Source organism: Plectropomus leopardus, chromosome 12 (assembly GCF_008729295.1).
Source record: "Plectropomus leopardus isolate mb chromosome 12, YSFRI_Pleo_2.0, whole genome shotgun sequence".
Classification (NCBI taxonomy): Eukaryota; Metazoa; Chordata; class Actinopteri; order Perciformes; family Serranidae; genus Plectropomus; species Plectropomus leopardus.
This window is the reverse complement of record NC_056474.1, coordinates 17,810,163-17,828,764: the sequence shown is the minus strand read 5'-3', so window position 1 is coordinate 17,828,764 and position 18,602 is coordinate 17,810,163. Positions and strand designations below refer to the sequence as shown.

Genomic DNA, 18,602 nt, shown 5'->3' with positions numbered 1-18,602 from the left:
TATTTTATAGTACATACACCACTTTCTAATCTGATGGATGTTTGCTGATGGAAACCTACAGATAATCGTCAGAATGAGTTAAGCTTCACTTTTGTCATCATAAATCTCTTTGTGTAGTTATTATAGAAAATGTCTTTAGCCTTTTCTCTTTTCGACCAAAAGAAAAAAAATATTTAAAGATGCAAGTAAAAAAAATGTAAGTTCATAAAAAAATGTTTTAGAAAGGGACGTAGAAAAGTCTTGTATATTTGTGCGTGGTGTCTAGTAGTGATGTCGTAGTATGTGTGTGATATTTCTGATATCATTGTCTTTCTTTGAAAGGGGGGCATTGGGTTTTATTTGAAACTGTGGGGTAATCATGCCACCACAGCTGCCACATCCTGAGCACGCAGTCGAGCTTATGTGTCTCTGTGTGCTTGTTTGTGGTCACTTTCAGTAGAAGAGTATTAGCAAAGCTGTTTCCTCTCTTCTACGAAAATTAAATACAATGTGACAACACCTTAAAGCAGCCATGCAACACTAAACATGTCTGACAGAACTGTCCACCACAAAAAATGCAACGTAACACTTTTGTCTTTGCTTTCGTTTTTCATTACTACCCAGAGGTGCCTTATTATCGTCACAATAAAGGGCCACTCTAAAATGTGCAGTTTTATCTAGAAAACAGACATTTATCAGGATTTCACATGACTAGTGTTACAGAAATGTATTTTTCGGTCACACATACCAACAAAGAATCAGTCAGTATCTGGTGTGACCACCATTTGTCTCATGTAGTGAGACACATCTCTGCTCAAGTCAGTTACGACAACGAACTGCTTTCAGGCCAAGACCCTGATGAGGACTATGAGCATGCAGATGAGCTCTCTGTAGATGGTTTTCTGATGGTTAGTGCAGAAAATCTTAGGTTGTGCAAACTAATTGTTGCATCAGCTGTTGTGGTGAATGGCCTCAGGCGAGGTTCTAAGCTGGTGGTGTTACACAAGGTCTGCAGCTGTGAGGTTGGTTGGATGTACTGCCAAATTGTTGACTTATTGTAGTGAAATGAACATTGAGTTAACAGGCAACAACTATGGTGGACACTAGTCTGGCAGTCAGCCTGCTATTGTGCTATTGGCGCATTTCCTCAAACTGATAAAACTGCACATTATTAGAGTGGCCTCTTAATTCTACCAACCCAAGTCACAACTGTGTAGTGAGGATGCTGACCAGAGCTAAAACAAGGGCTATTATTGGACTTATACTCATCTGGTGGCCAAAAACACAACTTCAAATGAACGTTGCTCCAAGACTGCTGGATGTTTGCTTACTTGTTTGGCATGTTAATGTGTGAAGTGATACAGTGTAAATGCAGTGTTTACAACTGCTGCCCCAATGATGCAGGTTTAAAAGTCAACTGTAAGATTCATGGAGAGTAGTAGCCCTCAGATTGAAACTGGCTCTTTTAACTGAGCAAACATTTTTACATTATCATTATATCTGATTAATAAAACCGATAAATAATGGGAGGAATGTCAAAAAACTGGGCAATAGTATAGTTTATTCAGAATACAGGTGTAGTGTATGCAGTAATGTATTTATATCCTATAGCCAATAAAAGTGACTGCCAATGCAAAATTATTACTCTAACTGGAGAATGAATCATACAATTGATTCCTGCGACATGTGTGGGTGAGTGTTTGTGTGTGTGTGTGTGTGTGTGTGTGCGTGCGTGTGTGTGCGTGCGTGTGCGTGTGCGTGTGGGCATGCGCGTGTGCGGTTGCTCGCCCCAGAGAATTTGGTTCTGTCTGACGTTTTGCAGTGTGAGATTGCACTTTCCTCTTGATGGGTTAACCACACGGTACCACACAATACCTGTGTAAAGTACATGAAGACCCACAATCCTTTGCAAACACTGCAAGTTACAAAACTGTGCATGTCTCAGGTTACATCACAAGTAAAAATACAAGACAGGGCGTTGTCTGATTAATGCACAAATGTTTCAGTGCTGTAAAACTGAAACTGGCACAATAATGAACAGGTGTTATCAGTGTTATACCTACATGTTTATCTTAAATTTACAGTACAATCACACTTATATTTTATTTGTACTTATATCACACTCCAAGCAAGTGTTATGCACATGGACTCATCAGCTCAGTCATACATGTGGCAACAAGGGTGGGCCTCTAATGTTGCTGAGGGGTGGGGAAAACCCATTGCACCGTGGTTTGAGCAAAAGATGCATTCACCTCAAAAACTCTCCCCTCAGCCCCTCAGACCTCCCCCAGCTGTAGCACATTGAAACCGAGCTGTACTTTCTCTCTCCGCCCACGCCGAGTAAACAGTAGTTTGCCTGATGCCTTTTTTTTCGGTTGTGTTAGCGCCACCAAATGATGGAAACATGTTAACTGAACGCCCCTAAAAATTCCACCAAATATCTGGTCAGCTCTGAGGCCCACCATGTCACACCATCACAGTGAGGGGAAGTGGAAAATGGCGGCTCCCATAATGGGTGACAATGATTGAACTGAGTACAATGTGAATGACTCACCCATGGTAGTGAGAACTTGCTTAAAGCAGATTTTTGATAAAAGAAACTTGAGGCTGACGTTTTATTCGGTGGTTTTAAGTATGCTTCGTGAGAGTGCCATGAGAGGTCGTGTGTGGTTGGAAAACAGCGCTGAGAGCAGTGAGTGGCAAAGATTTGACCTTAATGCTGGTGAGACTGTTGTATTATGTTTACCTTTTCAAAAAATATTTCATCTGAAAAAGTAAAATAAAATAAAAAACCTTATAATGCAATACAAACAAACATAAGCATTACCAAACAGTTTAGTGCACAAATTCTTAAAACAAATTTAACACTATACGCTTTATAATGGAAATATATTTTAATACAATTAATATAATTCATATTTTAATATTTAAGAGCCATGTAATGGGATAACAGTTTTTGACACAGGTCTCTGTTTTGAAATGATCAGACATAATTTCATAAAAGTAGAGCAAAGAAAGACTTGTCAACTTACAGTAAACTGCATTTTTTCCTTATATTGTTAATATGTATCATATCTGAAAATAAGAATAAGAACAAAATAAGAATCCTGAGCCCCTAAAACAAAATTGCTCCAGGTGGTGGTAGATATAACATTTACATAGCATAGTAAAATAGTAAATTTCCCTGTACTTAAGCGCCAGTTTGTAGGATTTGGGGGTAGATATGGACAGAAATGGAATATAACATTCCCATATGTTTTCAGTAGTGTATAATCACTTAAAACTAAGAATCCTTGTGTTTGCATTACCTTAGAGTAAGCCATTTAAATCTACATATGGAGTGGGTCCTCTTCCACGGAGCACACATGACATACCAAACACTGGCTATAAATAGGGCAGTTTGTTAGAGAAGTTAAAGTTGGTTGCAATCTGCAACCTCATCACTAGATGGCACTAAATCCCACACACCAGACCTTTTAGTGCACATGTAGGCACTATAGTGTTTCCATTTCAGGCCACTTCATACTTCACCATATTCCACAGGAAAGTATTATCCTTTTGATTCCACTATATTTAATTTACAGCTATAGTTACATTTGCAAAGTTTTGAAAACAAAAAAAAAAAACAACATATGATGGACTTGTAAAATATCATGTATTGTTACAGATTAACTTCCAAACAGTATATTAAATAGTTAAGATTAGCTCTATCTTGAGATCAGTAACATGAATTACACATAAAGGCATCATCATTTTACTAATAATGTGAGACACTCACAGTGGACATTATTCTGTATTTGGCACTTGTCATATTTTAAGTACATATTGCCAGTGGTGTAGTGGAGGGTATACACAGATATAGGGGGTATATTCCACCCTTTATATACCTGTTTACAGTATATCCACATATTAGCCAAAAAGCCACTGAAAAATATAGGAGAGTACTTCCTCTTTGGTAGTCTATCTATCTCGAAGTACAGTGACTGCATAAAATACCACCACACCACTGCATATTGCTGATAATACTTACATACTTTTACTGAATGATATAATCAGGTAATTTAAGCAGGAATGTAAGGAGTATTTTAGTATGCTATTCCTTTTACTGTGATAAAGGCGCTAAATATATTTTACTGAATCCTCTTTTCAGGACCCTCAGTTTACAAAGAGCGGCATTGCCCATAGACTCAATTATGTTACAATGTTTAATCTTTGTGTTTTGTGGTCTTTTTTATTTTTTTTAGAAATGAAGTGCATGTAGAGATGAAATAAAGAGATGAGAAGAAGGAAACTCTAGATGCTGAGATACCAGCTGTTGCTTTTCTTCATAAACACACTTAGTCAGTAATACAGGGATACTCAACTTGCTTATCCCAGGGTCCACTTTTGAATAATGACAGAAGGCCAAGGGCCAGGTTATAAATAAAAATTATAATAAATACATAAATCATTAGCCTGGACCTCTCTTGGGGGGGTCAGGGTGATGCTCCCCCAGAACTTTAAAACAAGCTCATTTGTGCTACTTTTAAATGCCCTCTGGCTATTTTCATTAAAAGTACACACACACATGCGCACACACACACAATATAATCCCAGTGTGAATCATATATTTTTATTGTGAAAGTGATTGCCTGGCCACCAGGCACCCCTTCGAACCAGAATTGGCCCACGGACTGCACATTGAGTATGACTGCAAGCGTCTGTTCTGCTATTTACAATCACCAAAACGTAACCATTACATGACCATTTTTATTTGGTCACAGTGTCACTCAGACTCATTATAAAATGAAGATAACACATTGTTTACATATTTACAATCATATCATTGATATTTATACATAAAAAAAATATTTCCTAATATTATTTCACTTTACTAAAATTAGGTAAGGAGTTAAAATATGAAAACATTCAATAGTCTGTGGAACTCAAATAACAGATGAGAAAATTGGAGTAATTTTAGCTTTAATGCTGCTGTCTCATTGGTTCACCGATGGTGTTTGTGTAGATTTGCATGCTGGAGATGCCAGTTCTTTCCATCCAGGTAGGCCATGCTGGTCTGTGTCCACAGTTTGATGGGGTCGGCACAGATCCGCTTGTCTTGCAGCGTGTAAAATCTATTGCAAAACACAACACAGAACGAAGACATTCAGTAACGTGTTGCGACATATTTAAAAAGAAGATCAAAACTAAAAATAAATCCTAAATGATGATGACTAACTCTGAAATATTGTGCACCACAGTCTAGATCAAAATATCCAAGGACATGACAGAAACTGTGCAAATAAATCCAATGTTGAATTGACTTACACCACTGCGTGTAGAGGGCACGGTGGTTTATGTTGTTCGTAGTAACTCTTTAGATTATCTCGGTGGATTTGAGTGTCTGAAAGTCTTCGACAACAACTGGCTATCCCACCTTTGAGTAAAGATACAGCAGTCCATTATTATCATCATCATAATCATCAAAATCATCAAATAAAACATTGATCTGATATATTATGAATTGACAAATGCACAAACATAACAAATCTTCAACTTGTTCTTACCTTGAGCTGAGGCTGTGGACACCATGATAGTTACAAGGAGAAGTGAAACAAATGCGGCAAAACTTGTCATTGCTTGTCTCTGGCTGCAACAGGTATGATGCGTGCAACTGAGCTGTGAGCTCTTTTTATGCCGTCTTACACACTTGACACATTCATTTTCACCACTTGCAAGTTGAGCATGCTGCACCCACAGATACGCATAGGGCTGGAAAGTAGAGTAGATATTTCCTCCCGCAGCGGCTCACTGGTATGACCTTCACCCCTTCAGTTATCACTGGTGGTCTGAAGGTGTCAACACATGTTCCACTGCTAGAGGATGTGGTCTTTGCATGTATTATTATACAATTTACAATTTAAATGATTGTATGGAAAGTACCTGTAATACCTGTACCTGCAATACCAGGATATTGAAGATGTGGTCTTGATCATTACGGTCAGTGAAAATGATGATACCAGTAAGTGCCACACTCATTTTAATGGGGTCAAAGCACATAGATAGGTACTTTTCTACACAGACCAGTTTCCAGGAAGCTTTTAACTTGTTATCAGACATGATTTTCAGATTATTTGTTTGCTAAGTTTGGTACAAATAAGAATCACTGATAGAATCACTTAATAAAACCTTGAAAACAAGAGAAAACCCCATTAGGGGTCACACAGGCTCACTTTCACTCTAACACAGAAGCTTTCTACTGTTGGGTTTTTGAGGTGAGTGTTGCCTTGTGCTTCTGATGCTGGTGTACTAATATTTGCAACCACAGTGCATGCAGGGGGAGAAAACACGGTCTACGTTTAGAGGTTATATACACAAACGCAGATGCACTCACACGCACGGATACACAAAACCATGTTCATTTCCACTGAAACCCACATGAGGAAAAGCATGGCAGCAGAGACTTCCTTTTGTTAAAGGTTTTGAGTTGGAGTGTTCCCTGTCGCTTATTCACGGCTGTGCAGTTCAGCTATTTGAAAGATACAGTAACAGTTAACTTAGATAAGGGTTATCTTAACACTTGCAAGCTCATGTGGTAAATACAGTAGAAATTAAGAGGATCCTCATCCCTCAAAAATAAAAAACAAATAAATGAATGAATAAATAAATAGATACATATAATAAAATAATGGCATAATTCTTAATTAAATCCATACCCATCATCACTAAAGGGCTGTAAGTGGCTAACCTACACAGTATAGACCAGACAGTGTAACTAGGCCTACTTTTTACACCAGTATATGAGTATAATCATGAAGAAAGTGTTAAACCACCACAAATTTTACAATAGTTTATCTTACCTGAAGTGGTTGCGGTTTTCCAAAATGTCCAATAGAGTGCGCTACCATATGTAATGACGTATTTAGATGAGCTCCCCTGCATCTTTTTTTTTTTTTTTTAATTAGACCGGAAGTAAACAAGCAATGGCGGATGCCCCGATGCCCTTTAGTCCGAGTGGGCCTAAAAGTTGCTACTTTGTTTAAAGTTAAACAGGTTAACCAGGGTCGCGTTTGTTGTGTTTCGGGATCGTGCGGCTCATGAGAAGACTTTAGGAGGATCCAAATGTATCACGCTGTTCATGAAAATATCATGTGGTGAGTATTTTTTCTGTTATATTGTTAGCTAACCGCGATGTTAGCTATCTTAGTAGTGTTACCGCGGGTCCGTTTGCGTGACTTTAATGACGGTATACATTTTATACAGTCAACGGAAAATGACATTTGTAGAAATACTGTGTGGCAAAACAACAACAGCTGCATTTTTAAGTGAATGAAATGTGCGTTTTGTCAGTAGAAATGCCTGCATTCATACAGTAAGTGGACTTTAATCACCCGTCAGCAGTTTCAGTTTTATAGTTTATTTCTTATTTTTCCAACTTTGCAATAGTGACTTGTTGTATTAACAACACAAAAACTGGTGCAATAATTTAACTTTTACTTACCTTCTTGCACTACTTAACATGATGCACATATTCTTATATGTGTGCATATATATTTATGTGTGTGTGCATGCACTATTTTTTAAATTTATTTTGACATTATTCTTTTCATACTTAATATTCATACTTTTTCATAATTCTCTAAGAGCCACTGTAGCGTATCACAATGCACCCCAGTGGATTAAAGTATTTTTGATAAAAATGAACAATGGCCATACTTATTGTGTATTTTGCTCCTTTTAGGTTGTTTTTTCATGGTCACACACTGTGTGTGAGCCAGAGGGATGCTCGCTGATGCTACATAATGGATAAGGCAGGGGCCACTCACAGGACTGGGACCTCAACAGGATCAAAATATATTCTTCACTTGGACCCCAGTTAAGGTAGGTAGTTCTTTATGTAGTTAATGCACCTAAAATGGACCAAATGTTACCCATAATAGTGGAAAATCATATAACAGATATATGACTTACTTTTGTAATGTCATCTGTAGGAGTTTTTGAAGGCACTTCCTCTTAGATTATGGTTTATTCACTATCATCTGTGTACAACCTTGATGGGGATGAATTACAGTGTAATTTGAGCTTCCAGCAATTCTGTTCAATTCAATTCAATTCAGTTCAGTTCAGTTCAGTTCAGTTTTATTTATAAAGCCCAAAATTACAAATCACAATTTGCCTCAGAGGGCAACACTTTCCTTGAAGTCATGATGAAATGAAAAATACCCTTTTAACCTGTTTGAATGTCATCTCCAGTCATATTGTGCAAATACGTGACACTATAAAATGACAAATACTATTTTGTCACAAATACTAATAATTATATTATTGTATCAAAATGCAATTCTTCCTATGAAACAAAATATTAAGGGTCCTTACATAAGCCAGTACCAACCAGTTTCAGCCAATAATATCATGACATCCACCCATCAATCAATCTGCACAGAGCTAAGATTCATTGGTTAGCTAGCAGCAGCCTGCTACGTCAGTATGATTTCTGCATTAACATGTGGTTACGGGCCTGTTGGTCAGAGTTCATTCAGTTTGAGGAAGTTGGTGTCTGTGACAGCTCCAGAGTGTGTGCAAACAGTGTACAGGGAACTGTTTGAGCATATTAAGTCACATGAAGAATAAGATGGGTTTTGTCTCTCTGTCCCTGATGGATACAACTATCCCATCAGTGAACACTGTCCGGTCTCTATGTGTTTGTTGCAACATGCAAACTTTTGAATGATCAAAGTGCATTCCTCATGAAAATTATATTCTGCTTGCTTATGCTGTTTTACTCGGAAAAAGTTCACGATATTGAAGCCAGACACTCTTAAAATACTGTTTTATCTGGGCTTGAATAAGTAGCACAGGTTTGTACAAAGACACACAGACAGAGTGGGTGGCTTTTCACTTTTGTGAAGGAGTCTCTATTTTTATTCTAAGGAGACAAACTGACTCTAAAAATGACAAATAAGATTATTTTATACCATAATGCAGGCCATAAAGTAGATTATCACTCATGAAAACTATTGCTGTACCACAATAGATTACACTACTAGATAGAAAAATGAACACAGGGATTTAATTCTCCTGCAGCCTCCATGTCTCTGAAGTTATCTAATAGTCACTCATGGAGCTGTCGTCGAGTCATTTTCAAATGACAATGTAAGTGAAATTTTTAGATGGGTCCATTATGTTTAATTGACTGTATCCTGTCCCTCCTCAATGACAGTCTGTTATTATGATTTAAGAATAATCGCTGATATATTCCTTAGTTGTGCCTCAGAGTGCTGATGTCTGCAGAGCACCGGTGTTGTACTATATTGTTCTCACATTTGTTGGAGCCTATAAAGATAATGATATGAGAGAAGAATAAGTTCTCACACAATCACAGTAACAGTCTGGATTTAATCTTTAAGATTAATAGCCTTGATGTAAAATAAAAACTGGTGAATGAGGTTCATAAAAAAGAAGAACTTTGTTTTTTAATTCAAAAAGTCCATGTTTTGCAATTTTATCTTTATTTTAGTGAAACCAATCACACTCTTTCTGCTTCCTTCCTCATTCTGAGTTATCATTTCTGCTTTTCTTTTAACAAGGAATTATTTTAATGTTTCATTCATCAAATCCCGTAAATACATTTCTGTGTAATTCAGTATAGGCGGACACTGCAGTCAGCAGAGCCTGGTTGCTTCACCATCAGCTGTATAAAGCCTCATGATTTGAGATGTATTGCTACAAATTACTTTTACATGCAGTTTTTTTAAAATGTTAAGAGCACATCAGTATTAAGTCACTGATGATTTTCAGAAGAGTGGAATCTAACGACACTCGCGAAGGCCACAGAGCTGAGACATGTTGTAACATGTAGTCAATGTCGTGAAACAGTCGCGCTAAAGTTAGGGGAAAAAAAGTGCTTTTTAGAAAAGTATCATTTTTTGGGTAAAAGTAAGTATAATGTTATGTTAATGCATCATGTGAGTGACATAAGTACGCAAAAAACGTATGTAAATTGCATAACATTATGTGAAAACAACAATGACTTTTGGTTTCACACCGGACAAAAACTGTGGTCTCCGGGGTGAAAGTCTGGTTTTGTTCAGCCCTTGCAGAGTTAGTTGACGGGTCGCTGTTATGTCTCATAGAGGTGCTGAAGGCTGCCTTTGGCATTTATATCACACGCCAAAGAGTTAGTTTAACTGATGTTTGACTGCACGCTCAGGGTGACAGTGATATTTCACGTAATTTAGTAAACAAGCCAAGTTAGCCCTCCGAACTAATGCAGCATGACTTCTCTAACAAAAGATTGCAAATGAGCATCCACGTTTTTTGCTGACTCTGTATATAAAATAGAAATCGGAGAGTGTATCATATTACAGTGCTGTGAGATGTAAATTCACCACTTCTAGGCAGAGCCTGTCCGGGCAAAGCTTCACTTTCTACAGGCAGCTACCTCTGTCTCACTCAGACGCGGTCTGGGTCTGCAGCTGCCTGTACTGGAATACTGCATTAAAGTGAGGAGCGCTCACTCTGCAGCTAAATCTGGGGACTGAAACGTCCTCAGAAGTACACTGCACACAGACTTACAAAGACGAATCTCAGACTCTTGTTCAAATATCATAATGTTGTATATTTGAGGGTTTGATGAGGATTGTTGATTTACTAACCAGGTGGTGAGATTTGCGGATGTCAAATTGTGTATTATGACTTAACTAGGCTTTTACTATGAGTTTTTGTTACTCATAATTAGGGAGTTATCTCTGTTGTAACATGCCTATGAGTAGTCCCTTAAGGCCTCAGAGGTCTGCTGTGCTCTAAAACAGCAGTGGAGAAACCTTTATTCTGCACAGAAACTACATGGGGATTTTATTTATTTTTTCTTCTTAGTTATTAACAGATACTATCCTTTGAATAGTGGACATCCCTTTCACGCCTGCAAGCTTCTGCAAAATAAATCACAAATGTCCTCCTGATAGGGCAGAAGGATACAGGTGTGGTTTTATTTAGAAATTAATCTTTGGTCATCATGAAATGATATGTAGAAAGTCTGAGGCCACAGGTTCTGCTTTGTTGAAGGCCTAGTTTCAATTTATTGCTTATGAACTTCATATTCAGTCTGCAGCACAAACACGCCCAGGTTCCTAGCATTTAGTTGGCATTTAGTACTGTGAATGAACTTTTTATTTACTGAATACATTGAAAAAATGCTCACTTGTGGTTCTTTGCTCTGTCTCTGGATTCAAATACTGTTTTTGTGTTAAAGTAGACTGCATGACACTATATTGTTGAGACTTGTAGGTGAACATACTGTAAATTATAAGTTCAAATAATGCAATTCCTACATTTTATGAATAGAGGTCTACAAAGGTCACAGATGACTTCTGCCTCTTTAGGACAGGTGAAATAAAAAAAAAAAACATAGTTGTAATCTATATAGCATCCATGTAGAACATTTATAATATGTGAATGTTTATTTTAAGCAAATAAAAGCCAGACCGAACAAATTAATTTGCTTTATCAACCAACTTGTGTCTTGAGGGACATAACTGGCAACCTAGTTTTTCTGGCAGCATGGAAACTTAGTTTTAGCCTTTTTGGCAGTTATTTGGTGTTTGGCAGCTTTTGATAAAGCTGTGAAAAACATCCCCAATTAGTTTTTCCAAATCAAATATTTAATATATCCAGAAATACATCTCTACTTGCAAAGTCATTTTAGTCTGTTATACTGCCTGAATTGTCTAAATCATCAAGGCCCCTCTTGAACAAGTAGAGACTTGTAACTGAAATACAGTCAGACCAGGGCAAATGACCAAATTTGGACAGAGGATGATCGGAAATTTGTGGTGGAAAGTAGAGGATCTCCTTCTCCTTCCCCTTTTCTTGCCCCTGTGCTGACCACGGCAGTCAGCACCACAGAAAAGGAGGGATAGAAAGAGAAAAAGATGACACACTGTGTGGAGTAACCAGCACATGATGCTGCCTTTACAAAATTGCTGAAATCAACAGGATATATAAAAGCAATCATTTAAATTACCGGTTTATAAAGAATGCTACTGTTAATACAGACTGATATAAATGCCCAGTCCGTCTTTTTTGTTCAGGACCCTGGGGGATGCAGTGTATCTATGCAGCATGCACTGTTTGAGAACCTGGACAGGATGCCAGTCTATCACAGAGCTTACATTCATAGACACATTTGACACTCACGTTGCTGCGTACAAGCAATTAATGTTCCACGTTCACCTAAACAAGGCTGTGGGCTGCACGAGGTAATACCTAGAGGAAACTCACATAAACGTGGTATAAATATTCAAACTTCAGAATAACTATAATTAAGAATATTAAACATAGGCTAAAACTAACTGAAAACTATATCAGTAGATTAAAGCAAGGTTAGTAGTTCATTATTTGTTTATTAATGTATTTAATTTAACTGTTGCGTGTTATAAACAGTGGAAAGTATTGGTGGATGAAGTACCTAAAAGCCACACTTAAGTAAAGTTGCAGATGTTTTAGCAGAAAAAGATTTTGGTTGAAGTTGAATCACATCCTCACACTCCTTCATTCATCCGTCTGCCCCCCACTCTTTCCTTTCTTCCCTCCCTATTTTGCAGTGAGTAACTAAAATGCAATTGTTATTCAGGAAATGTAATGGAGTCAAAGTTAAAGTTGACAGAAATCTAAAAATTCAAGTAAAGTACAGGTACAAATCCTTAAGAAATGTAATGAAGTATTTTTACTTTGTTACATTAATGCACTAGATAAAAGTGATAAAGTGAGTCCTGAAGAGTGGCTGCACTGTTGCCTTAGTTTCCACAAATCACTTAGTCAGCATCAGTCAATGTCATGATGTAATCGCAAAAAAGGAAACCGTTGACTGCCACATCATCCAACTGCGTCTCCCACCCTGAAACATTAGAAGGAATTCCTCCGGTTTTTCTGCCCTGGTTCCTCTTTTTACGATATAAAACCAAGAGGTTTGGTCTGAAGAGATCACTCGCCTCCATCAGCCGGATCAAACAGTCAGCTTCTGCAAAGAACCTCTGGATCATCTCACACAGTAACCATGCAGCTGTGCATCAGAAGACTGGCTTGCCTGGCTCTCCTCGCCGGGGTTCTGGTGATGGCAGCGTCGGCCTCCGGTAAGTCGCCTTTTAGAGATCCTTCACAATATTATACTTCTTATACTTATACTTCATATTTTATGCTGCAAATGAAAGAGATGTTGGATCGTAATGACTAACCCTTGTTTGTTTTCTGAAAAACAGAAAATAAGATAGTCAGGTGCTGCACTTCAGTCAGTATCGCAAACATCACCGCTCCAATCCTGGGCTACAGGATCCAGAGGAAGAACCTCCCATGTGTCCGTGCCGTTATGTAAGAATCCCCTCCTTATTTTTATTAAACATAGAGTGATGATCAAAAAATGTTCAAAGGTTCTTGGTGAAAATTGATTGGGAGATGTAATTGACTTTTCTTCTTTTTTTCCACCCAGATTTGAGACCGCAGAGGGAGAAGTCTGCAGCCACTGGAAGCAGGACTGGGTGTTTGAGAAGATCATGGAGCTAGAGTGAGTAGGCCTTTGTCATCTCAGTCTGTCTTCAGTGTTGATCATTTCTGTTAGTTGGTTGCTTCAGACATGATGTGTCGCATATGCTCAGGAACAGCACAAACTTTTATCTGTCATTTTAACGGTTATCTCGTTTGTGTGTTTTACAGGAAAATCCGCAAAGAAAAGCAGAACACTACTCTTGCCCCTACAACCTCCGGCCTTTAGAAAGCACTCCTTCCCATCATTATATAACTATAGCAAATTGTCTTGAATTAATTTAAAATATTTAAAATGCTTTCTAATGTTATCCTGTAATATTTAATATTTATTATAGCGTTATTTATTTGTCTTTCATTTTCTTTGTAATCTGTAATCTGTGTTATTTAACATAACATGAGATAAAAGATACAAAAGGTTCATGATATGCAGTACAGAGCAAAACATCTGAGAGCTATCTATTGTTTGCTTCAAACAAAATAAATGTTTTTATCCTCTATACCCACGTATTGTTGTTATTGGTTGATATCGAAAATCAAACTTAGCTGTGCTCATTAAATGAGCATTAAGACCTCCTGATGTAGCGGACTGAGGCGCAGTCTTTTTACAGATCTTCTCTGCCATCTAGTGGCCAAGTAAAATTACTTCAGGACAGTTTGGATAAGAAGAGCGTGTCATTGAGGGAGTCACCTCGTCTGACTAGAGCACCAACCCCTTGGGGTGCTGATCTGAAATAGCACGAGAGGCTGCCTCCCTGTCAGTCAAGTCATGCATTTGCATGAGCTCGGGGGACAGGACAGCTCATCGCAAAGTTTTCAGACACCTTCCAGCAGATGTGCTGACAGCATCCTTCTCTAAGTGCACCAGGCACACATGTCACACCACTAAAACACACATCATGCACAGCAGCAGGTTACTAAGTTTGCACAGGTTGTGGGGCCTCTACCTAGAAAATTAACCTTTTAATCATTTTAATGGGAAACATTAGTATTTTTTAACCTTCGCCCTGTTTTTCCCATTTTTTTGTGTGAAGGCAACAAATGGGAATAACAATTTTTGAAATATGTCCAGTATTGAGAGAATGCGCTGCAGCTGACAGCTGCGAAACAGGCTGCAATACATAGGGGCACATGAATACAAACAAAAAATACTGGCAGAGGACTTTTATTTTGAAAAAATTAAAGACATTTACTCAATACATTAATGTAAAAAGAATCCCAAACTGATGTAGAAAATTCACCGGAATGCAGAAAATTATGTGTTTGATGCACAAAATGTTCTCGTGCAGCGCCTCCTGTCCATTTCATATTTCCCCGGGCAATATCGCACCATCTGTAAACTAATAATGCTTTGTTTTGTTTCAGATTGTTGAGTGTGACAACATCATGAAAAGGACCCTACACAGCAGTAAAACGTTTACATGACCTTTTGCTTGATCCAGTCTGTCTGTTAATGTGGTCCTGCAGCAACTCAACTTGTGAGACTTCAGAACGACACTTTTCCTTCAGAGAAACTAGAATTTCAATCGGAGTCTATCAGTGACAAACAAACCATTGGATGTACATTAATAGTGCGATATTGCATCAAGTGGCTACATTGTAGCCTGTTTTGCGGCTGCTGGCCGCAGCTCTTTGGCTCAACAGTGGACCAATTTCAAAAACTTCTGGTCCCATTAGTCACTTAAAGAAAAACATAATAGGGTCCCCGTTGAAGATACCTACGTTTCCTATACAGAGTCAGGTTACTTACATGTTACATAAAAAAATCATTCCGAGATTTTCTTAAAGCACTGTTGCTAAAATAATGTTACAGCTTAAAAAATATTGTTAAAAATGACATTTTAACAGTATGGCAGCCATGGCTGCACTGAACGTTACATGACACACTTCAGTGAGACAGTGTTGTAGTTTGATTGAATAAACATGGACAACAAGAGTACTATGAAGTAAATTTATTTATGAGAACTGTTATCAGCATTTTGAGTACATTCCCTTGATTAAACAGCAGATTCATAGCAGAAATTAAAACAGCATATAATCACAAAAGCATGATTTTGAACATTTGCTGAGTGGATAAGCACATAATCTGCATCAGTAGTCTCAAAGCTGTTCTTCACAGGTTGCCCTTAAGTCACGATTATATGCTGACGCTGCATATGTTTAGGCAAGTAGCTTTTTTAAAACAAAAATTTTTAATACTTTTTCAGAGATAAAATCCCCTACATGACTGTGTTACAGTAGGTTCAGTATCTCTCAAACATTCCCTCTAATTGGCATTTCTGTATCACAAATTCTTTGATGTCAAATCTTTTCTTGAATGCCGCCACCTTTTTTACGAGTAGTAACTTTCCGTGCTGTTGATGAAGGTTTCTGTGGTAGCGATGTAAAATCCACCTTTCTTCATCGTAGTTTCACCTGCAGCAGGGCCAGTCTTGGACATCTTTCTCAATTTTGAACTGTAAAGAAATACATTTTACTCACAATGCCCATAAAACAAAAACCCCCCTCACACATAAGGCGTGCCCTGATTTTAAAGGTCAATTTCTTAACTGAAACTAGTTGGTATTTAAAAGTGAGTAGGAGTCACATACCTGAGTAATTCCAGAGTTTTCCTCACCCACTCATCCTTTCTTGTCGCACATATTTCATTCCTCTTAATCGTGTAGAAACTACAATTGGGACAAACATGATCAGACACAGATAGCACTATATTGTAGTTAAGTGTATTAACACACTATAATAATGAAATTACACTGTAGTTGGTAGATATTTACTGTTAAAAAATAGTGACATGATACTTACAATTTTTTACTAATTATTAGCAATTGTATTATTTATGTTATTTTACCAGTTTATTGTTGCACATATTAAAATATATATATTAAGTATTTGTTCCTGCTAAATAATTTGCAAACTGTAAACTGTCTGTAACATTATTTAGATGGTACTGTGATAAAGTTGCTACTGATGATTATAACCACTCATTGAACAGTGGTTAATAAATACTGTGCAGTGCATCTATAAGTATTGTGACTTTATGATAGACACTTAAAAAAATGTTTATGGATGTGTTAAAGTCATCAGTTACAACTTTATAATAGTCATCCAATTAATGTTCATAGATCGTTTAGAAACCAATTATTACATTTAACAAATACTTAATATAGGATAGAAGTTGCTATAATGTGTGCAACAATATACTGCTAAAATAAGAAAAAAGGAATTAAGAAAGACATTATGTCATCATCAAGCATTACAAAATCTTATTAGTTATGATTTTTAACAATAAAATCTTGATTAACTTGAGGTTAGTTAACATTTAGGCTGTTGTGATGGTGATGAACTTTATTAAAAAAAAAAAGAAATCTTAATTTGTTTTATATCATGAAATATGTGGTCAGATTTTAAGTAAGCGAGAGTAAGTATCTGACAGAGTATTCAGTTGCAGCTTTTGGCACATGTCAGTTTGTATTCACAAAGTATTGAGGTTTGATACCCAGCACTGTTGTGTAATTGGATTTTGTCAGTCTTAAAGCCCAAACAGCTTGCGTACAAATCATTTATAAATACAATTTATGGAGATATGGAGCATATCAAACAGCTGCCTTTTCAGAGTCATGAAATTCACAGTAATTAGTTTTGACATTAAAATGGTATGGTAGACGAAATCAAATGGCTTATTTTTATGGCAATAGATTTTGGAGAAACAACATTAGTTCTGCTTCCCACAAAACAAATACCAGTGTCTTTTGGATAGTTTAGAATAAATCCAATCATCACAATCAGTCTATGCTCTCGTAAAGGTTTGTCAGTGATATTTAAATATCACAGTCAGCAATTCAGATTAATGTTGGCGAGGTTTAGAGTTTGGTGGTGTAGTCGGAGAGTCTTACATGATCGCGTCAATGTGGCAGTTTTCCTTGGTGGTTTGTTCTCTGTATCCCTTTATACGCTGGAAGGGTACTGGCTTCCTGTTGTATCTGGTACAACAGAGTTTGCCAGTGTTGGACCCCACTGCGCGCACACACACACAAACACACAAACACACACCACATTATTTACTGAACTAAGAGTCCTAATCTAATCTCTACTGTATTTTAATCTGATTGACGAGCAGTCAAATGTGGTGAAATAAACTTACAGGCAGCTGGAGCTGGACCGAGCAGGCCCAGTATGAAGCAGAGGAGAACAGTTGTCGCGGCGATCATACCTTTAGGTGCCATGTTAACGATGTGAACAACAGCATCACCTCTGCACATATATATATAAACCTATGACACTACTCTTTTTTTATAACCTGTGGCTCCTTAATTGAGGACAGGAAGCTCACTATTGCATCATGACAACCAAAGGTGCATACGTTGCACTTTGATCAAAAAAATTAAGCCTCTAACGTGCCATTATGCAACACCTAGATTTGTTTTTGTGGGCATGTGGGAGAGTATCACAGAGGAACTGGTGCACTGATACATTATGTTCATACAGTCTCCTTGTACTCTCATCTAAATTTATACTTTCTGGGTTCATAATCGTTCCGTGAAGTTCTTCACATACGACACAGCAGATTCTAATCGTCACACTTTCTTCGCTTCATTTAGTTTTCTCCAAAGCTACAAAATATTGCTGCATATTTAGCTCTCAGTGCGCACCCCTGCGTAATTACGCTTAAATGGAATTTTTTACACAAAATATTGCCCTCATCTTGCTCCTTATATTTTTCAGCGTTGACAAGAACATGACTGTAATATCCATTGTCACAATTTGACATTGTAGCTTAAAGCTGGAGTCAGGGTGTTTTACATAATCAGCAATCTTGAGATTGTTTTGTGGTGAGAACTGATGGAGTATGAGAGGCTTGTCAAACCCCCCCGTCCTCGTTAGCATGACCTATTTAGTCTGCAGAAAGCTGACAACTCCAAACCCAGCTCAGCTGACCTAGATAGGCACAACATCTTCAAGTTGTAAACACTCTATAGTGTACAGTGTACATATCAAAAAACTACATCTACAAGCTGTAAATGACGAGTTGTAAAAATCAACACCTCCTGCACAGTAAAACACTGTGAAAGCTTCATGAATGAATTCATGAATGTTGTACAGTCACCATG

At 37.5% G+C, this 18,602-nt stretch overlaps 4 protein-coding genes across 4 annotated transcripts in view; 2 read left to right on the top strand and 2 right to left on the bottom strand.

The window, feature by feature from the left end:
- Positions 1 to 4,575: 4,575 nt before the first annotated feature.
- On the bottom strand, positions 4,576 to 5,651 carry LOC121952011 (monocyte chemotactic protein 1B-like). The gene is made up of 3 exons (XM_042498518.1): positions 5,526 to 5,651; positions 5,287 to 5,395; positions 4,576 to 5,093 (listed from the first exon to the last, which is right to left on the bottom strand). The coding sequence occupies exons 1-3, from the start codon at positions 5,593 to 5,595 to the stop codon at positions 4,964 to 4,966; spliced, it is 309 nt and encodes a 102-aa protein (XP_042354452.1). The 5' UTR covers positions 5,596 to 5,651; the 3' UTR covers positions 4,576 to 4,963.
- A 1,427-nt stretch (positions 5,652 to 7,078) lies between these two features.
- Positions 7,079 to 18,602, top strand: part of LOC121951263 (ephrin type-A receptor 4-B-like) — a 36,022-nt gene continuing 24,498 nt past the window's right edge. Inside the window, exons 1-2 of the mRNA XM_042497527.1 lie at positions 7,079 to 7,112; positions 7,700 to 7,839. The gene's annotated coding sequence lies outside the window, so the exon portion shown is untranslated. The remainder of the gene's footprint in view (positions 7,113 to 7,699; positions 7,840 to 18,602) is intronic.
- LOC121951195 (C-C motif chemokine 4-like) lies at positions 12,949 to 13,831 on the top strand. The gene is made up of 4 exons (XM_042497434.1): positions 12,949 to 13,088; positions 13,215 to 13,323; positions 13,442 to 13,516; positions 13,666 to 13,831. Exons 1-4 carry the CDS (start codon positions 13,013 to 13,015, stop codon positions 13,721 to 13,723), a joined length of 318 nt encoding a protein of 105 aa, XP_042353368.1. The 5' UTR covers positions 12,949 to 13,012; the 3' UTR covers positions 13,724 to 13,831.
- LOC121951194 (C-C motif chemokine 17-like) lies at positions 15,432 to 17,739 on the bottom strand. The gene is made up of 4 exons (XM_042497433.1): positions 17,636 to 17,739; positions 17,388 to 17,508; positions 16,086 to 16,163; positions 15,432 to 15,950 (listed from the first exon to the last, which is right to left on the bottom strand). Exons 1-4 carry the CDS (start codon positions 17,715 to 17,717, stop codon positions 15,827 to 15,829), a joined length of 405 nt encoding a protein of 134 aa, XP_042353367.1. The 5' UTR covers positions 17,718 to 17,739; the 3' UTR covers positions 15,432 to 15,826.

Bases quoted from the DNA above. Each gene is read 5' to 3' on its own strand.
- LOC121951195 (XM_042497434.1), top strand. From the start codon at position 13,013: ATGCAGCTGTGCATCAGAAGACTGGCTTGCCTGGCTCTCCTCGCCGGG. The intron at 13,089-13,214 runs GTAAGTCGCCTT...TCTGAAAAACAG, and splicing joins GATGGCAGCGTCGGCCTCCG to AAAATAAGATAGTCAGGTGC. The intron at 13,324-13,441 runs GTAAGAATCCCC...TTTTCCACCCAG, and splicing joins CCATGTGTCCGTGCCGTTAT to ATTTGAGACCGCAGAGGGAG.
- LOC121952011 (XM_042498518.1), bottom strand. From the start codon at position 5,595: ATGACAAGTTTTGCCGCATTTGTTTCACTTCTCCTTGTAACTATCATG. The intron at 5,396-5,525 runs GTAAGAACAAGT...CTTTACTCAAAG, and splicing joins GTCCACAGCCTCAGCTCAAG to GTGGGATAGCCAGTTGTTGT. The intron at 5,094-5,286 runs GTAAGTCAATTC...GTTTTGCAATAG, and splicing joins TGCCCTCTACACGCAGTGGT to ATTTTACACGCTGCAAGACA.
- LOC121951194 (XM_042497433.1), bottom strand. From the start codon at position 17,717: ATGGCACCTAAAGGTATGATCGCCGCGACAACTGTTCTCCTCTGCTTC. The intron at 17,509-17,635 runs GTAAGTTTATTT...GTGTGCGCGCAG, and splicing joins CGGTCCAGCTCCAGCTGCCT to TGGGGTCCAACACTGGCAAA. The intron at 16,164-17,387 runs GTAAGACTCTCC...TCCCAATTGTAG, and splicing joins TGCCACATTGACGCGATCAT to TTTCTACACGATTAAGAGGA.